Source organism: Cherax quadricarinatus, unplaced genomic scaffold (assembly GCF_038502225.1).
Source record: "Cherax quadricarinatus isolate ZL_2023a unplaced genomic scaffold, ASM3850222v1 Contig66, whole genome shotgun sequence".
NCBI classification, from domain to species: domain Eukaryota; kingdom Metazoa; phylum Arthropoda; class Malacostraca; order Decapoda; family Parastacidae; genus Cherax; species Cherax quadricarinatus.
In genome coordinates, this window is record NW_027195092.1 from 101,552 (window position 1) to 125,811 (window position 24,260).

The following is a 24,260-nucleotide window of genomic DNA, read 5'->3' on the forward strand; positions in this document are numbered from 1 at the left end:
CAGCAGCAGCAACAACAGCAAGATTGACCTGATTCTGCACCTATAAAGATCTCTTTTCTTCAGGGCTTTGTACCACACCTTCGTCTGCCACCATCAGCACCACTACTAGGCTCCTGTGCCACCATCAGCACCACTACTAGGCTCCTGTGCCACCATCAGCACCACTACCAGCTTATTCCACCACTACATCATGAAGTGTTGTGTGAGTTACAGTGCCACACACTGTATCTGGAGGCTGGACACACACACAGAGAAACAGGCAGCATCAATTCTCTAGATTTACCGTCACGAAATGCAGCTTAAAAATGCAATACATTAGTATCAATAAGGAAGATTTACAAAGCTTCAGAAATGTTTATAATCCAATTATAGCTGTGAATATTTCGGCCAAACTTTAGTAGAGTTGGAAGAGTTGAGGGAGATCCCAGAATGGTGTAGGTAGAAGCTGGAGGTCTGAGGTTATGTTGGACTGACACACATTAATGTTTCAACAATTGTCTTCTACAGTAAACTAATTTATTTCGTAAACAATAAACAAAACATTAATATTGACAGTGTAAAGTGGACGGAACTTCACGTGTCCTGTATAGTCCTTCTTGTTATGTGGAGAGTAAGACACCACAAGTCTCTCAGTAGCCCTGCTAGTGTTCCTTGTCAGGTAACAGTGTAAGTAGCTACGTGTTTATCACTAGTAGTACTTGCTAGTGTTTCTTCTGACGTCTAAGAACCTCAATCTGTGTTGTCTGTGTCCATCAGATGATCGTCCTCCTGGGTCTGGCTGCCATCACTGCTGCCCGACCTGACTTCAGTCTAGGTTTCTCCAGGGAGGACTTCTCCAGGGAGGACTTCTCCAGGGAGGACAGTCACCAGGTGCAGGTCATCAGCAGAGACAACGTCATCACTGGCTCCTACAGGTGAGATACAGCTCCTGGGCTCACACTAAGTGCACTTCCACTTACGAACTGTTACAAGTGAATTATTTCTGTATTTGTCTTGTCCAAAGCAGCAAAGAATTTAATATCCGAAATTGGTTTCATTTACTTACAGTTTTCATTTGTGTTTTCATTTTCTGTTTTATCAAAATCTTACAGTTCATTATATCACATTTCAGCTGGACTTCTCCTGAAGGCGAGAAGTTTTTCGTGAAGTACATTGCTGATAAGGACGGGTACCGTATTTTGGAGTCGAACGCTGTCCCCGCTACCGTCGGAGGCGTCAGGGCCGACGGTACACAGGGATCCTTCGTGTCCTCTGAGGAAGACAGAAAGTAAACAATAAATCTTACAGACGTACCAGAGGATCATTCTTACCAAGGATCTGAGATGTTGTTGAAGTGATCAGAGACTAACATGACTTGTGGGACTTGTGTGTGAGTGTTGGTGAGACAGTCACTCTCAGACTGTCAAGGAACCTGCCCATCTCTAAGACCAGGATGTGGGTACTTCCTACTCCTTACCCTTAGGCAAGTGGGTCCTTCCTGCCCTTTACCCTTAGGCAAGTGGGTACCTCCTGCCCCTTACCCTTAGAGAAGTGGGTACCTCCTACCCGTTGCCCATAGGGAAGTGGGTATCTTTTAACTCTTACCCTTAAGTGGGTACCTACTATCACTTACCATTAGGGAAGTGGGTACCTCCTACCTCCTTAAGCTTATTGAAATTGGTAGTTACTACCCAGCACTGTTCACCATCACTCCCTCACTTTCCTCACTATCATTCCCTCACTTTCCCTCACTTTCCTTCACTTTCTCTTCCTCACAATTATTCAATATTTTATTCCCCTGTCTTCCTGTTCATTATTTATTTATTTATTGACTCAATCTGTTTTGTTTTGTTTATTCTAAAAATATAAATTGCTAAAACAATAAAATAAATGATTTATGAATATATTTTGTTTAATAATAATTTTAAATGTCAAATTTGATTTATTTCTCAAAAATAAAAAAAAATTTGACTTCGTCTCAACTTCAGAAAAAAATATTAATGATAGATTTTATTTTAGGAAAATAAATTATATGTTTTATTACTCAAAAAAATAGATAAATAATATATAATTTTCTCTTTTGGAAAATTGTTGAATTTTGAGAAGAAATAAAAGGCGTCAGAGTGAAGGAATTTTGTCTTGTGTGATCCACTAAACTGTGAGGAAGGTATTAGTACCGTGGGACTCAGGGAAGTCTTGTGTGATCCACGAAACTGTGAGGAAGGTAATAGTACCGTGGGTCTCAGGGAAGTCTTGTGTGGTCCACTAAACTGTGAGGAAGGCAGCAGTGCCGTGGCACTCTGGGAAGTCTTGTGTGATCCACTAAACTGTGAGGAGGTCAGCAGTGCCGTGGCACTCTGGGAAGTCTTGTGTGATCCACTAAGCTGTCAGGAAGGCAGCATTGCCGTGGCACTCTGGGAAGTCATGTGTGATCCACTAAACTCTCAAGAAGGCAGCAGTGCCGTGGCACTCTGGGAAGTCTTGTGTCATCCACTAAACTCTCAGGAAGGCAGCAGTGCCGTGGCACTCTGGGAAGTCTTGTGTGATCCACTAAACTCTCAGGAAGGCAGCAGTGCCGTGGCACTCTGGGAAGTCTTGTGTGATCCACTAAACTCTCAGGAAGGCAGCAGTGCCGTGGCACTCTGGGAAGTCTTGTGTGATCCACTAAACTCTCAGGAAGGCAGCAGTGCCGTGGCACTCTGGGAAGTCTTGTAGGCACCAACGAGGCAGTTAAGAATGGCAGACAATACCTGGACAATTAATTCCAGGTAAATAATGTTATTCTTGATGCCTCAGACTCTGTAAAACAGGTGACAACTGACAACAGGAAATATCTGTTGGTAATTTCGGTGAACGCCAACAGAACTTGTTCACAACCAAGGTCACCTGTTAACTCAAAGTCAACCTGGCAGCTGGCAGACTCACACATAAATATCAATCACAAATTATAATTATTGACTAAGTCATTAAAGTTTTACGTAAACAGAAAGTAATTAAGTAATTAGATATAACATAAAATAATAATAACAGTGAAGGATTTCCATTATTTACACAAAAACCTGACATAAATTCTCCTCAGATAATACACTCATGTAATATATATATATATATATATATATATATATATATATATATATATATATATATATATATATATATATATATATATATATATATATATATATATATATATATATATATATATATATATATACATATATCATATATTAACGGAACTGAGGCTAGCCAGGATTCGATCCTGCGTCACTATGTTCAGCCCTGTGAGAGCAGGATAATGTATGCATCACTGTTCACTGGACCAACAATTCTTAAACACCAGGTGACCAGTGGAACTGAGAGTGTTCTTCCTGATGCGAGAGCATACAGAGCTGGTCAGGGTGACGCAGAATCGAATTCTCTGTGTGTGTGTGTGTGTAAAAAGATAACATCTGCTAGTATCAACACTGGTCTCAGCAGTAACAAGACACCATCTGCTAGTATCAACACTGATCTCAGCAGTAACAAGACACCATCTGCTAGTATCAACACTGGTCTCAGCAGTAACAAGACACCATCTGCTAGTATCAACACTGGTCTCAGCAGTAACAAGACACCATCTGCTAGTATCAACACTGATCTCAGCAGTAACAAGACACCATCTGCTAGTATCAACACTGGTCTCAGCAGTAACATGACACCATCTGCTAGTATCAACACTGGTCTCAGCAGTAACATGACACCATCTGCTAGTATCAACACTGGTCTCAGCAGTAACAAGACACCATCTGCTAGTATCAACACTGATCTCAGCAGTAACAAGACACCATCTGCTAGTATCAACACTGGTCTCAGCAGTAACAAGACACCATCTGCTAGTGTCAACACTGGTCTCAGCAGTAACAAGACACCATCTGCTAGTATCAACACTGTGTCTCAGCAGTAACAAGACACCATCTGCTAGTGTCAACACTGGTCTCAGCAGTAACAAGACACCATCTGCTAGTATCAACACTGGTCTCAGCAGTAACAAGACACCATCTGTAACAAGACACCATCTGCTAGTATCAACACTGTGTCTCAGCAGTAACAAGACACCATCTGCTAGTATCAACACTGTGTCTCAGCAGTAACAAGACACCATCTGCTAGTATCAACACTGGTCTCAGCAGTAACAAGACACCATCAGTAACAAGACACCATCTGCTAGTATCAACACTGTGTCTCAGCAGTAACAAGACACCATCTGCTAGTGTCAACACTGATCTCAGCAGAAACAAGACACCATCTGCTAGTATCAACACTGGTCTCAGCAGTAACAAGACACCATCTGCTAGTATCAACACTGTGTCTCAGCAGTAAGACAGAAGTAACTAATTGCATGAATCTCAACAGGAATTACATCCATGGAGTGACCCGCCCACAGACAGACCAACAGTGATGTCAAGCTGGACCTCGAGGACCTCACAGACCTTTTCCTTCTATGAAGCTGCACCATGAGGACAAAATAGTCCCTTTCTCTACCATACAGCTGGACCATGGTAGGGAAAACTATTGCCATAACTTCCAGCTGCTGGTGATCACGCCAGTGACACATTACGGTCGACTAACACACTAATTACTAACTTCTGACTTTATTGCTTTTGACTCTAAGTCAAAGCTTTTATAAATCATGTCTAAAATCTTCTATTATCACTTGTGGTAGTCGTTATGACAATTTATAAGTAATAAGAAATATATTCCTCAAGAGTGTAATTAGATTATGTTATGTATTTAGGTTCAGTTATGCAGTGTATTGTTGTTGGATATTAAGTCTTTCACTCAGTGTTGAACTCAAAGCAATTTTTATAATATATATTTTAACTTCAGCTGTGACAGTAGGAAGCCAGACACCTCCACAATACTCCAGTTTCAGATAGCAAAATAAATAATTATATAAATTATTCGATAACTTTTCTTACTAATACCATAGAAGGTCATTATAGCTAAGACTCAATTATTACAATACCTGTATGGAATTATAGAAGGATCTATACCAGTTGTGAGACTGTGTTGACGGTATTTTTACTTTCTTGAAGAATGTTGATGTATTGACCAGTCTTCTCTATGAAATCTGTTTTTGTTGCCAGACGTCATCATACGTAGGCTGGTTAGTTTGTATTTAGGATAATAACACGATGACCATGTCAGGGACTACCATATATTTCACAAGACACAAGCTGGCAAGCAGCAGCAGCAGCAACAGCAAGATTGACCTGATTCTGCACCTATAAAGATCTCTTTTCTTCAGGGCTTTGTACCACACCTTCGTCTGCCACCATCAGCACCACTACTAGGCTCCTGTGCCACCATCAGCACTACTACCAGCTTCCTCCACCACTACATCATGAAGTGTTGTGTGAGTTACAGTGCCACACACTGTATCTGGAGGCTAGACACACACAGAGAGAAACAGGCAGCATCAATTCTCTTGATTTATCGTCACGAAATGCAGCTTAAAAATGCAATAGATTAGTATCAATAAGGAAGATTTACAAAGCTTCAGAAATGTTTATAATCCAATTATAGCGGTGAATATTTCGGCCAAACTTTAGTAGAGTTGGAAGAGTTGAGGGAGATCCCAGAATGGTGAAGGTAGAAGCTGGAGGTCTGAGGTTATGTTGGACTGATACACATTAATGTTTCAACAATTGTCTTCTACAGTAAACTAATTTATTTCGTAAACAATAAACAAAACATTAATATTGACAGTGTAAATTGGACGGAACTTCACGTGTCCTGTATAGTCCTTCTTGTTATGTGGAGAGTAAGACACCACAAGTCTCTCAGTAGCCCTGCTAGTGTTCCTTGTCAGGTAACAGTGTAAGTAGCTACGTGTTTATCACTAGTAGTACTTGCTAGTGTTTCTTCTGACGTCTAAGAACCTCAATCTGTGTTGTCTGTGTCCATCAGATGATCGTCCTCCTGGGTCTGGCTGCCATCACTGCCGCCCGACCTGACTTCAGTCTAGGTTTCTCCAGGGAGGACTTCTCCAGGGAGGACTTCTCCAGGGAGGACAGTCACCAGGTGCAAGTCATCAGCAGAGACAACGTCATCACTGGCTCCTACAGGTGAGATACAGCTCCTGTTCTCACACTTAGTGCACTTCCACTTACGAACTGTTACAAGTGAATTATTGCTCTGTATTTGTCTAGTCCAAAGCTGCAAAGAATTTAATATGCTAAATTCGTATCATTTACTTATAGATTTCATTTGTGTTTTCATTTTCTGTTTTATCAAAATCTTACAGTTCATTATATCATATTTCAGCTGGACTTCTCCTGAAGGAGTGAAGTTTTTCGTGAAGTACATTGCTGATAAGGACGGCTACCGTATTTTGGAGTCGAACGCTGTCCCCGCTACCGTCGGAGGCGTCAGGGCCGACGGTACACAGGGATCCTTCGTGTCCTCTGAGGAAGACAGAAAGTAAACAATAAATCTTACAGACGTACCAGAGGATCATTCTTACCAAGGATCTGAGATGTTGTTGAAGTGATCAGAGACTAACATGACTTGTGGGACTTGTGTGTGAGTGTTGGTGAGACAGTCACTCTCAGACTGTCAAGGAACCTGCCCATCTCTAACACCAAGATGTGGGTACCTCATACCCCTTACCCTTAGAGAAGTGGGTACCTCCTACCCGTTGCTCATACGGAAGTGGGTACCTTTTAACTCTTACCCTTAAGTGGGTACCTCCAATCCCTTACCATTAGGGAAGTGGGTACCTCCTACCTCCTTACTCTTATGGAAATGGGTAGTTACTACCCATCACTGTTCACCATCACTCCCTCACTTTCCTCACTATCATTCCCTCACTTTCCTTCACTTTCTCTTCCTCACAATTATTCAATATTTTCTTCCCCTGTCTTCCTGTTCATTATTTATTTATTTATTGACTCAATCTGTTTTGTTTTATTTATTCTAAAAATATAAATTGCTAAAACAATAAAATAAATGATTTATGAATATATTTTGTTTAATAATAATTTTAAATGTCAAATTTGATTTATTTCTCAAAAATAAAAAAAATTTTGACTTCGTCTCAACTTCAGAAAAAAATATTAATGATAGATTTTATTTTAGGAAAATAAATTATGTTTTATTACTCAAAAAAATAGATAAATAATATACAATTTTCTCTTTTGGAAAATTGTTGAATTTTGAGAAGAAATAAAAAGCGTCAGAGTGAAGGAATTTTGTCTTGTGTGATCCACTAAACTGTGAGGAAGGTATTAGTATTGTGGGACTCAGGGAAGTCTTGTGTGATCCACTAAACTGTCAGGGAGGCAGCAGAGCAGTGGCACTCTGGGAAGTCTTGTATGATCTACTAAACTGTCAGAAAGGCAGCAGTGCTGTGGCACTCTGGGAAGTGATGTGTGATCCACTAAACTGTGAGGAAGGCAGCAGTGCCGCGGCACTCTTGGAAGTCTTGTGTGATCCACTAAACTCTCAGGAAGGCAGAAGTGCCGTGGCACTCTGGGAAGTCTTGTGTCAATCACTAAACTCTCAGGAAGGCAGCAGTGCCGTGGCACTCAGGGAAGTCTTGTGACATCCACTAAACTCTCAGGAAGGCAGAAGTGTCGTGGCACTCTGGGAAGTGTTGTGTGATCCACTAAACTCTCAAGAAGGCAGCAGTGCCGTGGCATTCTGAGAAGTCTTCCGTGATCCACTAAACTCTCAGGAAGGCAGCAGTGGCACTCTGGGAAGTCTTGTAGGCACCAACGAGGCAGTTAAGAATGGCAGACAATACCTGGACAATTAATTCTTGTTATTCTTGAAGCCTCAGACTCTGTAAAACAGTTGACAACTGACAACAGGAAATATCTGTTAGTAATTTCCGTGAACGCCAACAGAACTTGTTCACAACCAAGGTCACCTGTTAACTCAAAGTCAACCTGGCAGCTGGCAGACTCACACATAAATATCAATCACAAATTATAATTATTGACTAAGTCATTAAAGTTTTACGTAAACAGAAAGTAATTAAGTAATTAGATATAACATAAAATAATAATAACAGTGAAGGATTTCCATTATTTACACAAAAACCTGACATAAATTCTCCTCAGATAATACACTCATGTAATATATATATATACATATATATATATATATATATATATATATATATATATATATATATATATATATATATATATATATATATATATATATATATATATATATATATATATATATATATATATATATATATATATATATATATATATATATATATATATATATATATATATATATATTAACGGAACTGATGCTAGCCAGGATTCGATCCTGCGTCACTGTGTTCAGCCCAGTGAGACCAGGATAATGTATGCGTCACTGTCCACTGGACCAACAATTCTCAAACACCAGGCGACCAGTGGAACTGAGCGTGTTCTTCCTGATGCGAGAGCATGCAGAGCTGGTCAGGATGATGCAGGATTGAATCCTCTGTATGTGTGTGTGTGTAAAAAGATACCATCTACTAGTATCAACACTGATCTCAGCAGTAACAAGACACCATCTGCTAGTATCAACACTGATCTCAGCAGTAACAAGACACCATCTGCTAGTATCAACACTGATCTCAGCAGTAACAAGACACCATCTGCTAGTATCAACACTGGTCTCAGCAGTAACAAGACACCATCTGCTAGTATCAACACTGGTCTCAGCAGTAACAAGACACCATCTGCTAGTATCAACACTGATCTCAGCAGTAACAAGACACCATCTGCTAGTATCAACACTGGTCTCAGCAGTAACAAGACACCATCTGCTAGTATCAACACTGTGTCTCAGCAGTAAGACAGAAGTAACTAATTGCATGAATCTCAACAGGAATTACATCCATGGAGTGACCCGCCCACAGACAGACCAACAGTGATGTCAAGCTGGACCTCGAGGACCTCACAGACCTTTTCCTTCTATGAAGCTGCACCATGAGGACAAAATAGTCCCTTTCTCTACCATACAGCTGGACCATGGTAGGGAAAACTATTGCCATAACTTCCAGCTGCTGGTGATCACGCCAGTGACACATTACGGTCGACTAACACACTAATTACTAACTTCTGACTTTATTGCTTTTGACTCTAAGTCAAAGCTTTTATAAATCATGTCTAAAATCTTCTATTATCACTTGTGGTAGTCGTTATGACAATTTATAAGTAATAAGAAATATATTCCTCAAGAGTGTAATTAGATTATGTTATGTATTTAGGTTCAATTATGCAGTATATTGTTGTTGGATATTAAGTCTTTCACTCAGTGTGAACTGAAGCTGTGACAGTAGGAAGCCAGACACCTCCACAATACTCCAGGTGTGGAAGTGTGAATTGCTCATTACTCTATAATTTGTTCATGATTGTAGCCAAAGTATAAACGTAAGTAACCATTCTACAGAATTCATTACCTTTGTAACTTGTGAGTGTACCTACAGTAGGAAGCTGTAATCTGTAAATACCTTTGACTTGTCACAGACTTCTGGAGTTCATTACAATTGTAGTTCTCCTTTGTAAAGTTTCATTAGATAGCAAATTACCTCTGTAAGCTATAATTATATAAATTATTCGATAACTTGTGACTCTTACTAATACCATAGATAGCAAAATAAATAATTATATAAATTATTCGTCATTATAGCTAAGACTCACTTATTACAATACCTGTATGGAATTATAGAAGGATCTATACCAGTTGTGAGACTGTGTTGACGGTATTTTTACTTTCTTGAAGAATGTTGATGTATTGACCAGTCTTCTCTATGAAATCTGTTTTGTTGCCAGACGTAATCATACGTAGGCTGGTTAGTTTGTATTTAGGATAATAACACGATGATCATGTCAGGGACTACCATATATTTCACAAGACACAAGCTGGCAAGCACCAGCAGCAGCAGCAGCAACAGCAAGATTGACCTGATTCTGCACCTATAAAGATCTCTTTTCTTCAGGGCTTTGTACCACACCTTCGTCTGCCACCATCAGCACCACTACTAGGCTCCTGTGCCACCATCAGCACCACTACCAGCTTCCTCCACCACTACATCATGAAGTGTTGTGTGAGTTACAGTGCCACACACTGTATCTGGAGGCTGGACACACACAGAGAGAAACAGGCAGCATCAATTCTCTTGATTTACCGTCACGAATTGCAGCTTAAAAATGCAATAGATTAGTATCAATAAGGAAGATTTACAAAGCTTCAGAAATGTTTATAATCCAATTATAGCGGTGAATATTTCGGCCAAACTTTAGTAGAGTTGGAAGAGTTGAGGGAGATCCCAGAATGGTGAAGGTAGAAGCTGGAGGTCTGAGGTTATGTTGGACTGACACACATTAATGTTTCAACAATTGTCTTCTACAGTAAACTAAATTATTTCGTAAACAATAAACAAAACATTAATATTGACAGTGTAAATTGGACGGAACTTCATGTGTCCTGTATAGTCCTTCTTGTTATGTGGAGAGTAAGACACCACAAGTCTCTCAGTAGCCCTGCTAGTGTTCCTTGTCAGGTAACAGTGTAAGTAGCTACGTGTTTATCACTAGTAGTACTTGCTAGTGTTTCTTCTGACGTCTAAGAACCTCAATCTGTGTTGTCTGTGTCCATCAGATGATCGTCCTCCTGGGTCTGGCTGCCATCACTGCCGCCCGACCTGACTTCAGTCTAGGTTTCTCCAGGGAGGACTTCTCCAGGGAGGACTTCTCCAGGGAGGACAGTCACCAGGTGCAAGTCATCAGCAGAGACAACGTCATCACTGGCTCCTACAGGTGAGATACAGCTCCTGTTCTCACACTTAGTGCACTTCCACTTACGAACTGTTACAAGTGAATTATTGCTCTGTATTTGTCTAGTCCAAAGCTGCAAAGAATTTAATATGCTAAATTCGTATCATTTACTTATAGATTTCATTTGTGTTTTCATTTTCTGTTTTATCAAAATCTTACAGTTCATTATATCATATTTCAGCTGGACTTCTCCTGAAGGAGTGAAGTTTTTCGTGAAGTACATTGCTGATAAGGACGGCTACCGTATTTTGGAGTCAAACGCTGTCCCCGCTACCGTCGGAGGCGTCAGGGCCGACGGTACACAGGGATCCTTCGTGTCCTCTGAGGAAGACAGAAAGTAAACAATAAATCTTACAGACGTACCAGAGGATCATTCTTACCAAGGATCTGAGATGTTGTTGAAGTGATCAGAGACTAACATGACTTGTGGGACTTGTGTGTGAGTGTTGGTGAGACAGTCACTCTCAGACTGTCAAGGAACCTGCCCATCTCTAACACCAAGATGTGGGTACCTCATACCCCTTACCCTTAGGCAAGTGGGTACCTCCTACCCGTTGCTCATACGGAAGTGGGTACCTTTTAACTCTTACCCTTAAGTGGGTACCTCCAATCCCTTACCATTAGGGAAGTGGGTACCTCCTACCTCCTTACTCTTATGGAAATGGGTAGTTACTACCCATCACTGTTCACCATCACTCCCTCACTTTCCTCACTATCATTCCCTCACTTTCCCTCACTTTCCTTCACTTTCTCTTCCTCACAATTATTCTATATTTTCTTCCCCTGTCTTCCTGTTCATTATTTATTTATTTATTGACTCAATCTGTTTTGTTTTATTTATTCTAAAAATATAAATTGCTAAAACAATAAAATAAATGATTTATGAATATATTTTGTTTAATAATAATTTTAAATGTCAAATTTGATTTATTTCTCAAAAATAAAAAAAATTTTGACTTCGTCTCAACTTCAGAAAAAAATATTTATGATAGATTTTATTTTAGGAAAATAAATTATATGTTTTATTACTCGAAAAAATAGATAAATAATATACAATTTTCCCTTTTGGAAAATTGTTGAATTTTGAGAAGAAATAAAAGGCGTCAGAGTGAAGGAATTTTGTCTTGTGTGATCCACTAAACTGTGAGGAAGGCAGCAGTACCGTGGGTCTCAGGGAAGTCTTGTGTGATCCACTAAACTGTGAGGAAGGTATTAGTACCGTGGGACTCAGGGAAGTCTTGTGTGATCCACTAAACTGTGAGGAAGGTATTAGTACCGAGGGACTCAGGGAAGTCTTGTGTGATCCACTAAACTGTCAGGGAGGCAGCAGTGCCGTGGCACTCTGGGAAGTCTTGTATGATCTACTAAACTGTCAGAAAGGCAGCAGTGCCGTGGCACTCTGGGAAGTGTTGTGTGATCCACTAAACTCTCAGGAAGGCAGCAGTGCCGTGGCACTCTGGGAAGTCTTGTGTCATCCACTAAACTCTCAGGAAAACAGAAGTGCCGTGGCACTCTGGGAAGTCTTGTGTGATCCACTAAACTTTCAGGAAGGCAGCAGTGCCTTGGCACTCTGTGAAGTCTTGTGTCATCCATTAAACTCTCAGGAAGGCAGAAGTGCCGTGGCACTCTGGGAAGTCTTGTGTGATCCACTAAACTCTCAGGAAAGCAGCAGTGCTGTGGCACTCTGGGAAGTCTTGTAGGCACCAACGAGGCAGTTAAGAATGGCAGACAATACCTGGACAATCAATTCCAGGTAAATAATGTTATTCTTGAAGCCTCAGACTCTGTAAAACAGTTGACAACTGACAACAGGAAATATCTGTTGGTAATTTCCGTGAACGCCAACAGAACTTGTTCACAACCAAGGTCACCTGTTAACTCAAAGTCAACCAGGCAGCTTGCAGACTCACACATAAATATCAATCACAAATTATAATTATTGACTAAGTCATTAAAGTTTTACGTAAACAGAAAGTAATTAAGTAATTAGATATAACATAAAATAATAATAACAGTGAAGGATTTCCATTATTTACACAAAAACCTGACATAAATTCTCCTCAGATAATATGCTCATGTAATATATATACATATATATATATAAATATATATATATATATACATATATATATATATATAAATATATATATATATACATATATATATATATATATATACATATATATATATAATATATATATATATACATATATATATATATATATATATATATAAACATATCTATATATATATATATATATATATATATATATATATATATATATATATATATATATATACATATATATATATATATACATATGTATATATATATATATATATATATATATATATATATATATATGTATATATATATATATATATATATATATATATATATAAACATATGTGTATGTGTATATATATATATATATATATATATATATATACATATATATATATATATATATATATATATATATATATATATATATATATATATATATATATACATATATTAACGGAACTGAGGCTGGCCAGGATTCGATACTGCGTCACTATGTTCAGCCCTGTGAGAGTGTGAGAGCAGGATAATGTATGCATCACTGTCCACTGGACCAACAATTCTCAAACATCAGGCGACCAGTGGAACTGAGAGTGTTCTTCCTGATGCGAGAGCATGCAGAGCTGGTCAGGTTGACGCAGAATCGAATTCTCTGTGTGTGTGTGTGTGTAAAAAGACACCATCTGCTAGTATCAACACTGATCTCAGCAGTAAAAAGACACCATCTGCTAGTATCAATACTTGTCTCAGCAGTAACAAGACACCATCTGCTAGTATCAACACTGTGTCTCAGCAGTAACAAGACACCATCTGCTAGTATCAACACTGATCTCAGCAGTAACAAGACACCATCTGCTAGTATCAACACTGATCTCAGCAGTAACAAGACACCATCTGCTAGTATCAACACTGTGTCTCAGCAGTAACAAGGCACCATCTGCTAGTGTCAACACTGATCTCAGCAGTAACAAGACACCATCTGCAACAAGACACCATCTGTAACAAGACACCATCAACACTGTGTCTCAGCAGTAACAAGACACCATCTGCTAGTGTCAACACTGATCTCCGCAGTAACAAGACACCATCTGCTGGCATCAACACTGTGTCTCAGCAGTAACAAGACACCATCTGCTAGTGTCAACACTGATCTCAGCAGTAACAAGACACCATCTGCAACAAGACACCATCTGTAACAAGACACCATCAACACTGTGTCTCAGCAGTAACAAGACACCATCTGCTAATATCAACACTGGTCTCAGCAGTAACAAGACATCATCTGCTAGTATCAACACTGTGTCTCAGCAGTAACAAGACACCATCTGCTAATATCAACACTGGTCTCAGCAGTAACAAGACACCATCTACTAGTATCAACACTGGTCTCAGCAGTAACAAGACATCATCTGCTAGTATCAACACTGTGTCTCAACAGTAAGACAGAAGTAACTAATTGCATGAATCTCAACAGGAATTACATCCATGGAGTGACCCGCCCACAGACAGACCAACAGTGATGTCAAGCTGGACCTCGAGGACCTCACAGACCTTTTCCTTCTATGAAGCTGTACAATGAGGACAAAATAGTCCCTTTCTCTACCATACAGCTGGACCATGGTAGAGAAAACTTGCCATAACTTCCAGCTGCTGGTGATCACGCCAGTGACACATTACGGTCGACTAACACACTAATTACTAACTTCTGACTTTATTGCTTTTGACTCTAAGTCAAAGCTTTTATAAATCATGTCTAAAATCTTCTATTATCACTTGTGGTAGTCGTTATGACAATTTATAAGTAATAAGAAATATATTCCTCAAGAGTGTAATTAGATTATGTTATGTATTTAGGTTCAATTATGCAGTATATTGTTGTTGGATATTAAGTCTTTCACTCAGTGTTGAACTCAAAGCAATTTTTATAATATATATTTTAAGTTCAGCTGTGACAGTAGGAAGCCAGACACCTCCACAATACTCCAGTTTCAGATAGCAAAATAAATAATTATATAAATTATTCGATAACTTATCTTACTAATACCATAGAAGGTCATCATAGCTAAGACTCTCTTATTACAATACCTGTATGGAATTATAGAAGGATCTATACCAGTTGTGAGACTGTGTTGTCGGTATTTTTACTTTCTTGAAGAATGTTGATGTATTGACCAGTCTTCTCTATGAAATCTGTTTTTGTTGCCAGACGTCATCATACGTAGGCTGGTTAGTTTGTATTTAGGATAATAACACGATGATCATGTCAGGGACTACCATATATTTCACAAGACACAAGCTGGCAAGCAGCAGCAGCAGCAACAGCAAGATTGACCTGATTCTGCACCTATAAAGATCTCTTTTCTTCAGGGCTTTGTACCACACCTTCGTCTGCCACCATCAGCACCACTACTAGGCTCCTGTGCCACCATCAGCACCACTACCAGCTTCCTCCACCACTACATCATGAAATGTTGTGTGAGTTACAGTGCCACACACTGTATCTGGAGGCTGGACACACTCACAGAGAGAAACAGGCAGCATCAATTCTCTTGATTTACCGTCACGAAATGCAGCTTAAAAATGCAATAGATCAGTATGAATAAGGAAGATTTACAAAGCTTCAGAAATGTTCATAATCCAATTATAGCTGTGAATATTTCGGCCAAACTTTAGTAGAGTTGGAAGAGTTGAGGGAGATCCCAGAATGGTGAAGGTAGAAGCTGGAGGTCTGAGGTTATGTTGGACTGATACACATTAATGTTTCAACAATTGTCTTCTACAGTAAACTAATTTATTTCGTAAACAATAAACAAAACATTAATATTGACAGTGTAAATTGGACGGAACTTCACGTGTCCTGTATAATCCTTCTTGTTATGTGGAGAGTAAGACACCACAAGTCTCTCATTAGCCCTGCTAGTGTTCCTTGTCAGGTAACAGTGTAAGTAGCTACGTGTTTATCACTAGTAGTACTTGCTAGTGTTTCTTCTGACGTCTAAGAACCTCAATCTGTGTTGTCTGTGTCCATCAGATGATCGTCCTCCTGGGTCTGGCTGCCATCACTGCCGCCCGACCTGACTTCAGTCTAGGTTTCTCCAGGGAGGACTTCTCCAGGGAGGACTTCTCCAGGGAGGACAGTCACCAGGTGCAAGTCATCAGCAGAGACAACGTCATCACTGGCTCCTACAGGTGAGATACAGCTCCTGTTCTCACACTTAGTGCACTTCCACTTACGAACTGTTACAAGTGAATTATTGCTCTGTATTTGTCTATCCCAAAGCTGCAAAGAATTTAATATGCTAAATTCGTATCATTTACTTATAGATTTCATTTGTGTTTTCATTTTCTGTTTTATCAAAATCTTACAGTTCATTATATCATATTTCAGCTGGACTTCTCCTGAAGGAGTGAACTTTTTCGTGAAGTACATTGCTGATAAGGACGGCTACCGTATTTTGGAGTCGAACGCTGTCCCCGCTACCGTCGGAGGCGTCAGGGCCGACGGTACACAGGGATCCTTCGTGTCCTCTGAGGAAGACAGAAAGTAAACAATAAATCTTACAGACGTACCAGAGGATCATTCTTACCAAGGATCTGAGATGTTGTTGAAGTGATCAGAGACTAACATGACTTGTGGGACTTGTGTGTGAGTGTTGGTGAGACAGTCACTCTCAGACTGTCAAGGAACCTGCCCATCTCTAACACCAGGATGTGGGTACCTCTTACCCCTACCCTTAGGCAAATGGGTACCTCATACCTCTTACCCTTAAAGAAGTGGGTTCCTCATACCCTTTACCTTTAGGCAAGTGGGTATTTCTTACCCCTTACGTTAATGGTTATGGGCAGTAGCTTCCCATCACTCTGAGAGTAATAGGTCGACGTTATCCTTCACTCCTCACTATTCACCTTCATTATTTTTCTTCTCTGTCTTGCCATTATCTTCTTTTTTGTTGTGTTTTATTTATTTACTCAAAAACAAGCTTCTAAATCAATAAAATGAATGTGTGGCAATCAGTCTTCTTCTTTTGATATCATCAAATGGTAACTATTTTTCAAATAAAAATCTTAATCTTATTTAAAATTACGAGTTCTCAGTCTGAATATTTGATTGTTAGGAATTGTATAGATCAGGTGAAAAGATTATGATAATTTTGGTATTTTTGTTAAAACATTGGGTTCAATTGGTCACTTGTGAACAAGGTACTACTGCTGCTACTACTACTACTACTACTACTACTACTACTACTACTACTACTACTACTACTACTACTACTACTACTACTACTACTACTACTACGAAGCCAAGCCTACAAGTTAGTCGAGTCTATACACACACACAGAGGCACTTGGTTTCTTTCGTAATGAAGAGGTCACGATGTTCCAGGACTCATCCGAGGACTCGGGATTGGAAATGTGGGGCACAGTTCTGGTGAAGAAGAAGTTGTGAGACCACTCACTGGAATCCCTGGGCTCTTGGGACAGCGATACAAGGGAAACCAGCCTGACCAGTGAGATAGGTATGGATCAAGAAATGCCCATTCCAACCACATAAATACCGTATGGCGAAGGTTGGCATCAACACCACTCCCAACAATGTTATAATTCTTCCCAACAGCCTGGTTGCACTGAACGTTTCTAAAGTACTTTCACAAGCTAACACCAGAGTCGCCATCGCTTCCAGCACTTCAATAAAGGATCTAACCAGAACAAAATCCAAGCACCACGAACCAGTCAACGTAGTGGTTTACACTATACCCTGTGGAGGCTGCGACAAGATTTATGTAGGCGAAACAGCAAGAAACCTCGACACCCGCCTCAATGAACACATTTACGCATGTATGAACGATAACTTGAACAACGCCTGTGTACAACACCGAAATTCTACCAATCATCTCATGAAATTCAGAGACGCCCAATTAGTGATCAAAGAAACTAATTTCCGCACACGCAAGTGCCTCGAATCAGCACTGATCGCTGTTTCGAATACAATTAAACAAAACAACGGCAGCTTCACCATTTCCGAAGTCTTAGCAAGAATCCTCCTGAAAACAGTAAACCCTGCCATCACATAGTCTCTCCTGTTATACTACACAAAGCACAGAGAGTGAACACTGTAACAAGCTGCCTCTTTCCAGTCTATATTTGTCCAACCTATTTTTATGTTACCCAAGTAATAGCTTTTATATCCTTTTACTCATGTACGAATTAATTGCTCTACCATATTGTATTACTTTTGTCACTACTACTACTACTACTACTACTACTACTACTACTACTAGTATTGCACCTCACTCTGAGCCTTTATATACCCTTTGTGTCCATATACTGTTTGTAACGGCTTGACAAAGCTCCTGGAGAGCGAAACGTTGCCACAATAAAATGTCACATTAGTTGCACTTGTGTCCTTTTACTTTACAGGAAGTACGTCTTCGAAGTCCAGTGGGAATGCACATCCCAACCACATAAATACCGTATAGCGAAGGTTGGCAGGAAGTACGTCTTCGATGTCCAGTGGAAGGCACAGAGTTTCCTTGCAGATCAGTCAAGCTAAACTATCCGTAGGCAACAAATTCTCTCATGAACAAAGGACACCAAGACACACCGTATGTTGTTATAATTCACCGGAAGAGAAAATACGGTTTGAAGATATCATTGTCCCCAAACCTGAAGAAAGAAGAGTTTATTCTGACTCCCCGAAACACTGAGTCCTATGAAGCACTACAGAAGGTGAACGACCTGGAATCACCACTCGTTCTCACAGAACTCAAATTCATAGAGCAGGTGAGAAAAGGCGTATTAATGCGCTGTAAACTAAACATGACTCTTGATGCAGTCCATAGTACCACAAACATCCTGAAAGTTGAGCGACTCCGAGCCAAGAAGGACGACAGCATACCTACGAGGCAGGTCTTGATCCAACACAGACGACCTCTCAGCTCAACTGGATCTCCGTTGCTGAGGAAAATACTAGGTTAGAACGTACAACCCTGAACCTTTGAGGTGGTTTAGGTGCCGGAACTACAACCATCTCAGTGTCTGATGTCAGTTTAAAGAAGAATGTGACATCTGTGGCGGGTCTCAACTTACCAAGGACTGCTTGGGTAATCTGAAGAGCGGTGAGGCTACGGAACCTCGGTGTCTTAACTGCAACAAGAAGCATCATACCTGGAACCTGCACTGCTCAGAGAGGCTCCACCATGTCAGATCAGCATGGCATAAGGCATTGCCTTAAGCCGGTGGGAGAATTGGACCTGCCTCGCACGGGCCAGTAGGCCTGCTGCAGTGTTCCTTCTTCCTTATGTTCCTTATGTTCCTTAAAATCCCGATTGTCCAGCCTCCAGCAACAGCCTCATCCAGAGAAGGCTACACTAACACAGAATCCAGGACCACTTCCCCGACCTCAGCGACGAAGGAAGTCGAGGAATCATATACGACGGGGTTGCGACCTTGCTCAGGCAGCTCCCGATACATCTGCTCGAACTCTCACCCCCACAACGGCAGCCAACGGGCCCCATGAAGCAGGAACAGACTACAGCCAACTCATCAACCCTAACACCACAACAGTCACCAGTAAGGAACACAGTAGCCCTGAAGAGCGGACCAGGACATCCAGTATTACCTCTGAGCCATCAAATGATGTCGACAGTCACCTGCTTCACTGATATCATAAGCGACCTGATAGACTCAGATGTCAACAAAAACACATCTAGAACTGTTGTGAAAACCTTTGTTAACATATGCATAATGGAGAAAACAGAATCCATCCTACCTATATACAAAGAGCCCAGAGACAATCCTGGCTGTGGAACACACTGGGACTACAACAAGACCCTGATCGGGGCCACATGACACTGAATTAGATCGACATCTCCTTGGAGATCCTCAGACGGGTCATCTTAGAATGAAGACCTGTGTCAGGACGCAGTTCATGACGAATCAGTCAGTCAGTCAAGGTCACACATCAGGAAGTCTCCTGAGTGATTCTGGCGCTTGGGTTGCATCCTAGGTGCCGGGAGTGACTAGCGTGGAGTTGAAAGCCTCATACCATCGGGCACAGCGGCCCTGACACCACTTGAATTACAAGATGCCCTGTACCCCAGCTACAGGGCATCAATGATGATTGTACCTAACTGCTGCACCGCTTGTGCTGAAGAGTCGCCGCGCCATTGTTATAGAGTACAAAGTGTACACAGAACTTACCAAGTGTACCTAAGAGCGACGACCAGACCCAGGAGTACGACCTGGGTCACCAGAACCAGGAGCACGAAAAGGATGACCGGACCCAGGAGTACGACCGGAGTGAGCAGATCCAGGAGTACGACCAGGGCGACCAGACCCAGGAGTACAACCAGGACGACCGGACCCAGAAACACGACCAGTGTGACCAAACCCAAGAGTACGACCAGGCTCAGAAGAACGACCAGGACGACCGGACTCAGAAGTACTACTGGACGCAGCATTACGACCAGGACGACCAGATCTAGGAGTACGACCAGGACGATCAGACACAGGAGTACGACCAGGGTGACCAGACCCAGGAGTACGACCAGGCTCAGAAATACGACCAGGACGACGGGACCCAGAAGTACTACTGGACGCAGCATTACGACCAGATCTAGAAGTACGACCAGGACAATCAGACACAGGAGTACGACCAGGGTGACCAGACCCAGGAGTAGGACCAAACTCAGAAGCACGACCAGGACTACCGGACCCAAAAGCACTACTGGACGCAGCATTACGACCAGGACGACCAGATCTAGGAGTACGACCAGGACGATCAGACACAGGAGTACGACCAGGGCGACCAGACCCAGAAGTACGACCAGGGTGACCAGGAGCAGAAGTAGAACCAGGGTGATCAAACCCCGGAGCACGACCAGGATGACCAGATCCAAAAGTACGACTAAAACGACCGGACCCAGAAGTACGACCAGGACGATCACACACAGGAGTACGACCAGGGTGACCAGACCCAAGAGTATGATCAGGGTGTCCCTCAGTGTGGCCTGACCCAGGCCACACAGGGTGGTGGTAGTGGTAGCAGTGGAGGTGTAAGTGTAAGCCTGACCCAGGCCACACTCTGGGCAGTGGTGGTAGTGGTAGTAGTCGTGGTGTAAGTGTAAGCCTGACCCAGACCACACTCTGGGCAGTGGTGGTAGTGGTAGTAGTGGTGGTGTAAGTGTAAGCCTGACCCAGACCACACTCTGGCCAGTGGTGGTAGTGGTAGTAGTGGTGGTGTAAGTGTAAGCCTAACAAAGACCCCACTCTGGGCAGTGGAGGTAGGGGTAGTGGTGTAAGTGTAAGCCTGACCCAGGCCACACTATGGGCAGGGGTGTTAGTGGTGTAAGTGTAAGCCTGACCCAGGCCACACTATGGGCAGGGGTGTTAGGGGTGTAAGTGTAAGCCTGACCCAGGCCACACTATGGGCAGGGGTGTTAGTGGTGTAAGTGTAAGCCTGGCCGAGGCCACACTATGGGCAGGGGTGGTAGTGATAGTGGTGAAAGTGTAAGCCTGACCCAGACCCCACTCTTGGCAGGGGTGGTAGTGATAGTGGTAGTGGTGTAAGCCTGACCCAGGTCACAATCTGGGCAGTGGTGCTAGTGGTAGTGGTGTAAGTGTAAGCCTGACCCAGGCCACACTCTAGGCAGTGGTGGAAGTGGTGGAAGTGTAAGCCTGAACCAGGCCACACTCTGGGCACGGGTGGTAGTGGTGGAGGTGTAAGCCTGACCCAGGCTCCACTATGGGCAGGGGTGATAGTGATAGTGGTGTAGGTGTAAGCCTGATCAAGGCCCCACTCTTGGCAGAGGTGGTAGTGATAGTGGTAGTGGTGTAAGTGTAAGCCTGAACCAGGCCACACTCTGGGCAGGGGTGGTAGTGGTAGTGGTGTAAGCGTAAGCCTGATCCAGGCCACACAATGGCCAGTGGTGGTAGTGGTAGTGGTGTAAGTGTAAGCCTGACCCAGGCCCCAACCAGGGCAGGGGTGGTAGTGGTGTAAGCGTAAGCCTGATCCAGGCCACACTATGGCCAGTGGTGGTAGTGGTAGTGGTGTAAGTGTAAGCCTGACCCACGTGACACTCTCGGCAGTGGTGGTAGTGGTAGTGAAGTAAGTGTAAGTCTGACCCAGGCCACACTCTGGGCAGTGGTGGTAGTGGTAGTGGTGTAAGTGTAAGCCTGTCCCAGCCCACACTCTGGGCAGGGGTGGTAGTGGTAGTGGTAGTGGTGTAAGTGTAAGTCTCACCCAGGTCACACTCTGGGCAGTGGTGGTAGTGGTAGTGGTGTAAGTGTAAGCCTGATCCAGGCCACACTATGGGCAGTGGTGGTAGTGGTAGTTGTGAAAGTGTAAGCCTGACCCAGGCCCCACTCTAGGCAGGGGTGGTAGTGGTGAAAGTGTAAGCCTGACCCAGGCCACACTCTGGGCAGTGGAGGTAGTGGTAGTTGTGAAAGTGTAAGCCTGACCCAGGCCACACTCTAGGCAGGGGTGGTAGTGGTGTAATTGTAAGCCTGACCCAGGCCACACTCTGGGCAGGGGTGGTAGTAGTGTAAGTGTAAGCCTGACCCAGGCCACACTCTGGGCACTGGTGGTAGTAGTGTAAGTGTAAGCCTGACCCAGGCCACACTCTGGTGTGGGTTGTTCAATAATTGACACACCTGTCTAATTACAGAAGATGGTGTCAGCACCAGGCTGACCCTGGACAAGATGTTCTCTGAATGATGCTCTCTCTCTTCTGTTCTGTGTGACCTATCAGCGGCCCTATTAACCGAATCGAGAAGCATTTAAATAAGGCTGGATAAGGTGTGGCCTATTATTGGCCATATTAACAGAACCCAGAACCTCTTAAATAATTCTGGATATGGTGTGATTTATCAGTGGCCCTATAACCCGAACCAAGAAACACTTAAATATGGCCCGATACGGCTCAGGTTTTCCGGAGCCCCTATATACCCACAACAAGGTCAACCCCACACTATTCCCCCTTTATTAACTATTGCCACATTTCTTCGCACTGTAACTCTGCGTTATTAACAGTACCTGCTAACCTTCACTTGTAATGTTACGAAAATCATTCACTCCCTGGGAGGAGCTAGTGTGGATTGTTGCTTACGTCATTCGCTGTGGCCTTAGTCCTCACTACAGAGGTTAGGGTTGGTAAGGTTGGTCAGGAAACAGGACAAGTGTTTCCTGACGCTGGTCTTATGATAACCCACAGCTGGAGCTTTTGGTCATATGACCGAGGCCTTCCACTGGCTTACCCCTCCACTCTCTCACCACAGATTATGTCCATAATAACTAGAAGACCTTGAACTAGAGTTGCTAACTGAAACACTAACGATCCAGATGTGTCGTATTTTAACGTCTTTGGGTCCGTTTTAGGAAGGTGGTCAATGTAACCAGTTGGGAGAGAAGTGTACAGAAAATATATACACTGAGAGATGTATATTTCTACGTGTATACACAGAGAAGTGTATGTGTCTGTGTATATATGCATTGGGAAGTGCATGTCTCTCAGTGTATATACACTGAGAGGTGTGTGTGTCCCTTAGTGTATATATACCGAGAGGTGTGTCTCTCTCAGTGTATATATACACAGAGAGATGTGTCTCTCCCAGTGTATATACACAGAGAGATGTGTCTCTCTCAGTGTATATACACAGAGAGATGTGTCTCTCTCAGTGTATATACACAGAGAGATGTGTGTCTCTCAGTGTATATATACTGAGAGGTGTGTCTCTCTCAGTGTATATACACAGAGAGGTGTATCTCTCTCAGTGTATATACACAGAGAGATGTGTCTCTCTCAGTGTATATACACAGAGAGATGTGCGTCCCTTAGTGTATATATACTGAGAGGTGTGTCTCTCTCAGTGTATATGTACTGAGAGATGTGTCTCTCTCAGTGCATATATACCGAGAGGTGTGTCTCTCCCAGTGTATATACACAGAGAGATGTGTCTCTCTCAGTGTATATATACAGAGAGGTGCATGTTTTTGTTTATATACACTGAGAGGTATATGTTTCTGTATATGTACTCTGAGAAGCGTAGGTTTCTCAGTGTATATACACTGAGAGGGGAATGTTTCTCAGCATATATACATTGAGAAGTGTATGTTCAGTGTACATACGCTGAGAATTGTATGTCCATACACCATGTATACACTGAGAGTTGTATGTATATACACTAAGACGTATCTCTCACAATGTATACAATGAGAGGTGTGCATATTATTTTGGGAATATAGGGCCATTGATACCTAATGCCGTATACCATCCACTTATTATGGGAATATAGGGCCATTAATATCTAATGCCGTATACCATCCACTTGTTATGGGAATATAGGGTCATTAATATCTAATGCCGTATACCATCCACTTGTTATGGGAA

General features: G+C 42.1%; 4 protein-coding genes across 4 annotated transcripts; all 4 read left to right on the forward strand.

The window, feature by feature from the left end:
- Positions 1-71: 71 nt before the first annotated feature.
- On the forward strand, positions 72-1,295 carry LOC138851182 (larval cuticle protein 16/17-like). The gene is made up of 3 exons (XM_070079978.1): positions 72-202; positions 757-914; positions 1,112-1,295. Exons 1-3 carry the CDS (start codon positions 191-193, stop codon positions 1,269-1,271), a joined length of 330 nt encoding a protein of 109 aa, XP_069936079.1. The 5' UTR covers positions 72-190; the 3' UTR covers positions 1,272-1,295.
- Positions 1,296-5,289: 3,994 nt separating this feature from the next.
- On the forward strand, positions 5,290-6,466 carry LOC138851183 (uncharacterized). The gene is made up of 3 exons (XM_070079979.1): positions 5,290-5,374; positions 5,929-6,086; positions 6,286-6,466. The coding sequence occupies exons 1-3, from the start codon at positions 5,363-5,365 to the stop codon at positions 6,443-6,445; spliced, it is 330 nt and encodes a 109-aa protein (XP_069936080.1). The 5' UTR covers positions 5,290-5,362; the 3' UTR covers positions 6,446-6,466.
- Positions 6,467-9,985: 3,519 nt separating this feature from the next.
- Positions 9,986-11,327, forward strand: LOC138851186 (uncharacterized). The gene is made up of 3 exons (XM_070079982.1): positions 9,986-10,078; positions 10,633-10,790; positions 10,990-11,327. The coding sequence occupies exons 1-3, from the start codon at positions 10,067-10,069 to the stop codon at positions 11,147-11,149; spliced, it is 330 nt and encodes a 109-aa protein (XP_069936083.1). The 5' UTR covers positions 9,986-10,066; the 3' UTR covers positions 11,150-11,327.
- Positions 11,328-15,260: 3,933 nt separating this feature from the next.
- On the forward strand, positions 15,261-16,891 carry LOC138851187 (uncharacterized). The gene is made up of 3 exons (XM_070079983.1): positions 15,261-15,348; positions 15,905-16,062; positions 16,262-16,891. The coding sequence occupies exons 1-3, from the start codon at positions 15,337-15,339 to the stop codon at positions 16,419-16,421; spliced, it is 330 nt and encodes a 109-aa protein (XP_069936084.1). The 5' UTR covers positions 15,261-15,336; the 3' UTR covers positions 16,422-16,891.
- Positions 16,892-24,260: the final 7,369 nt, after the last annotated feature.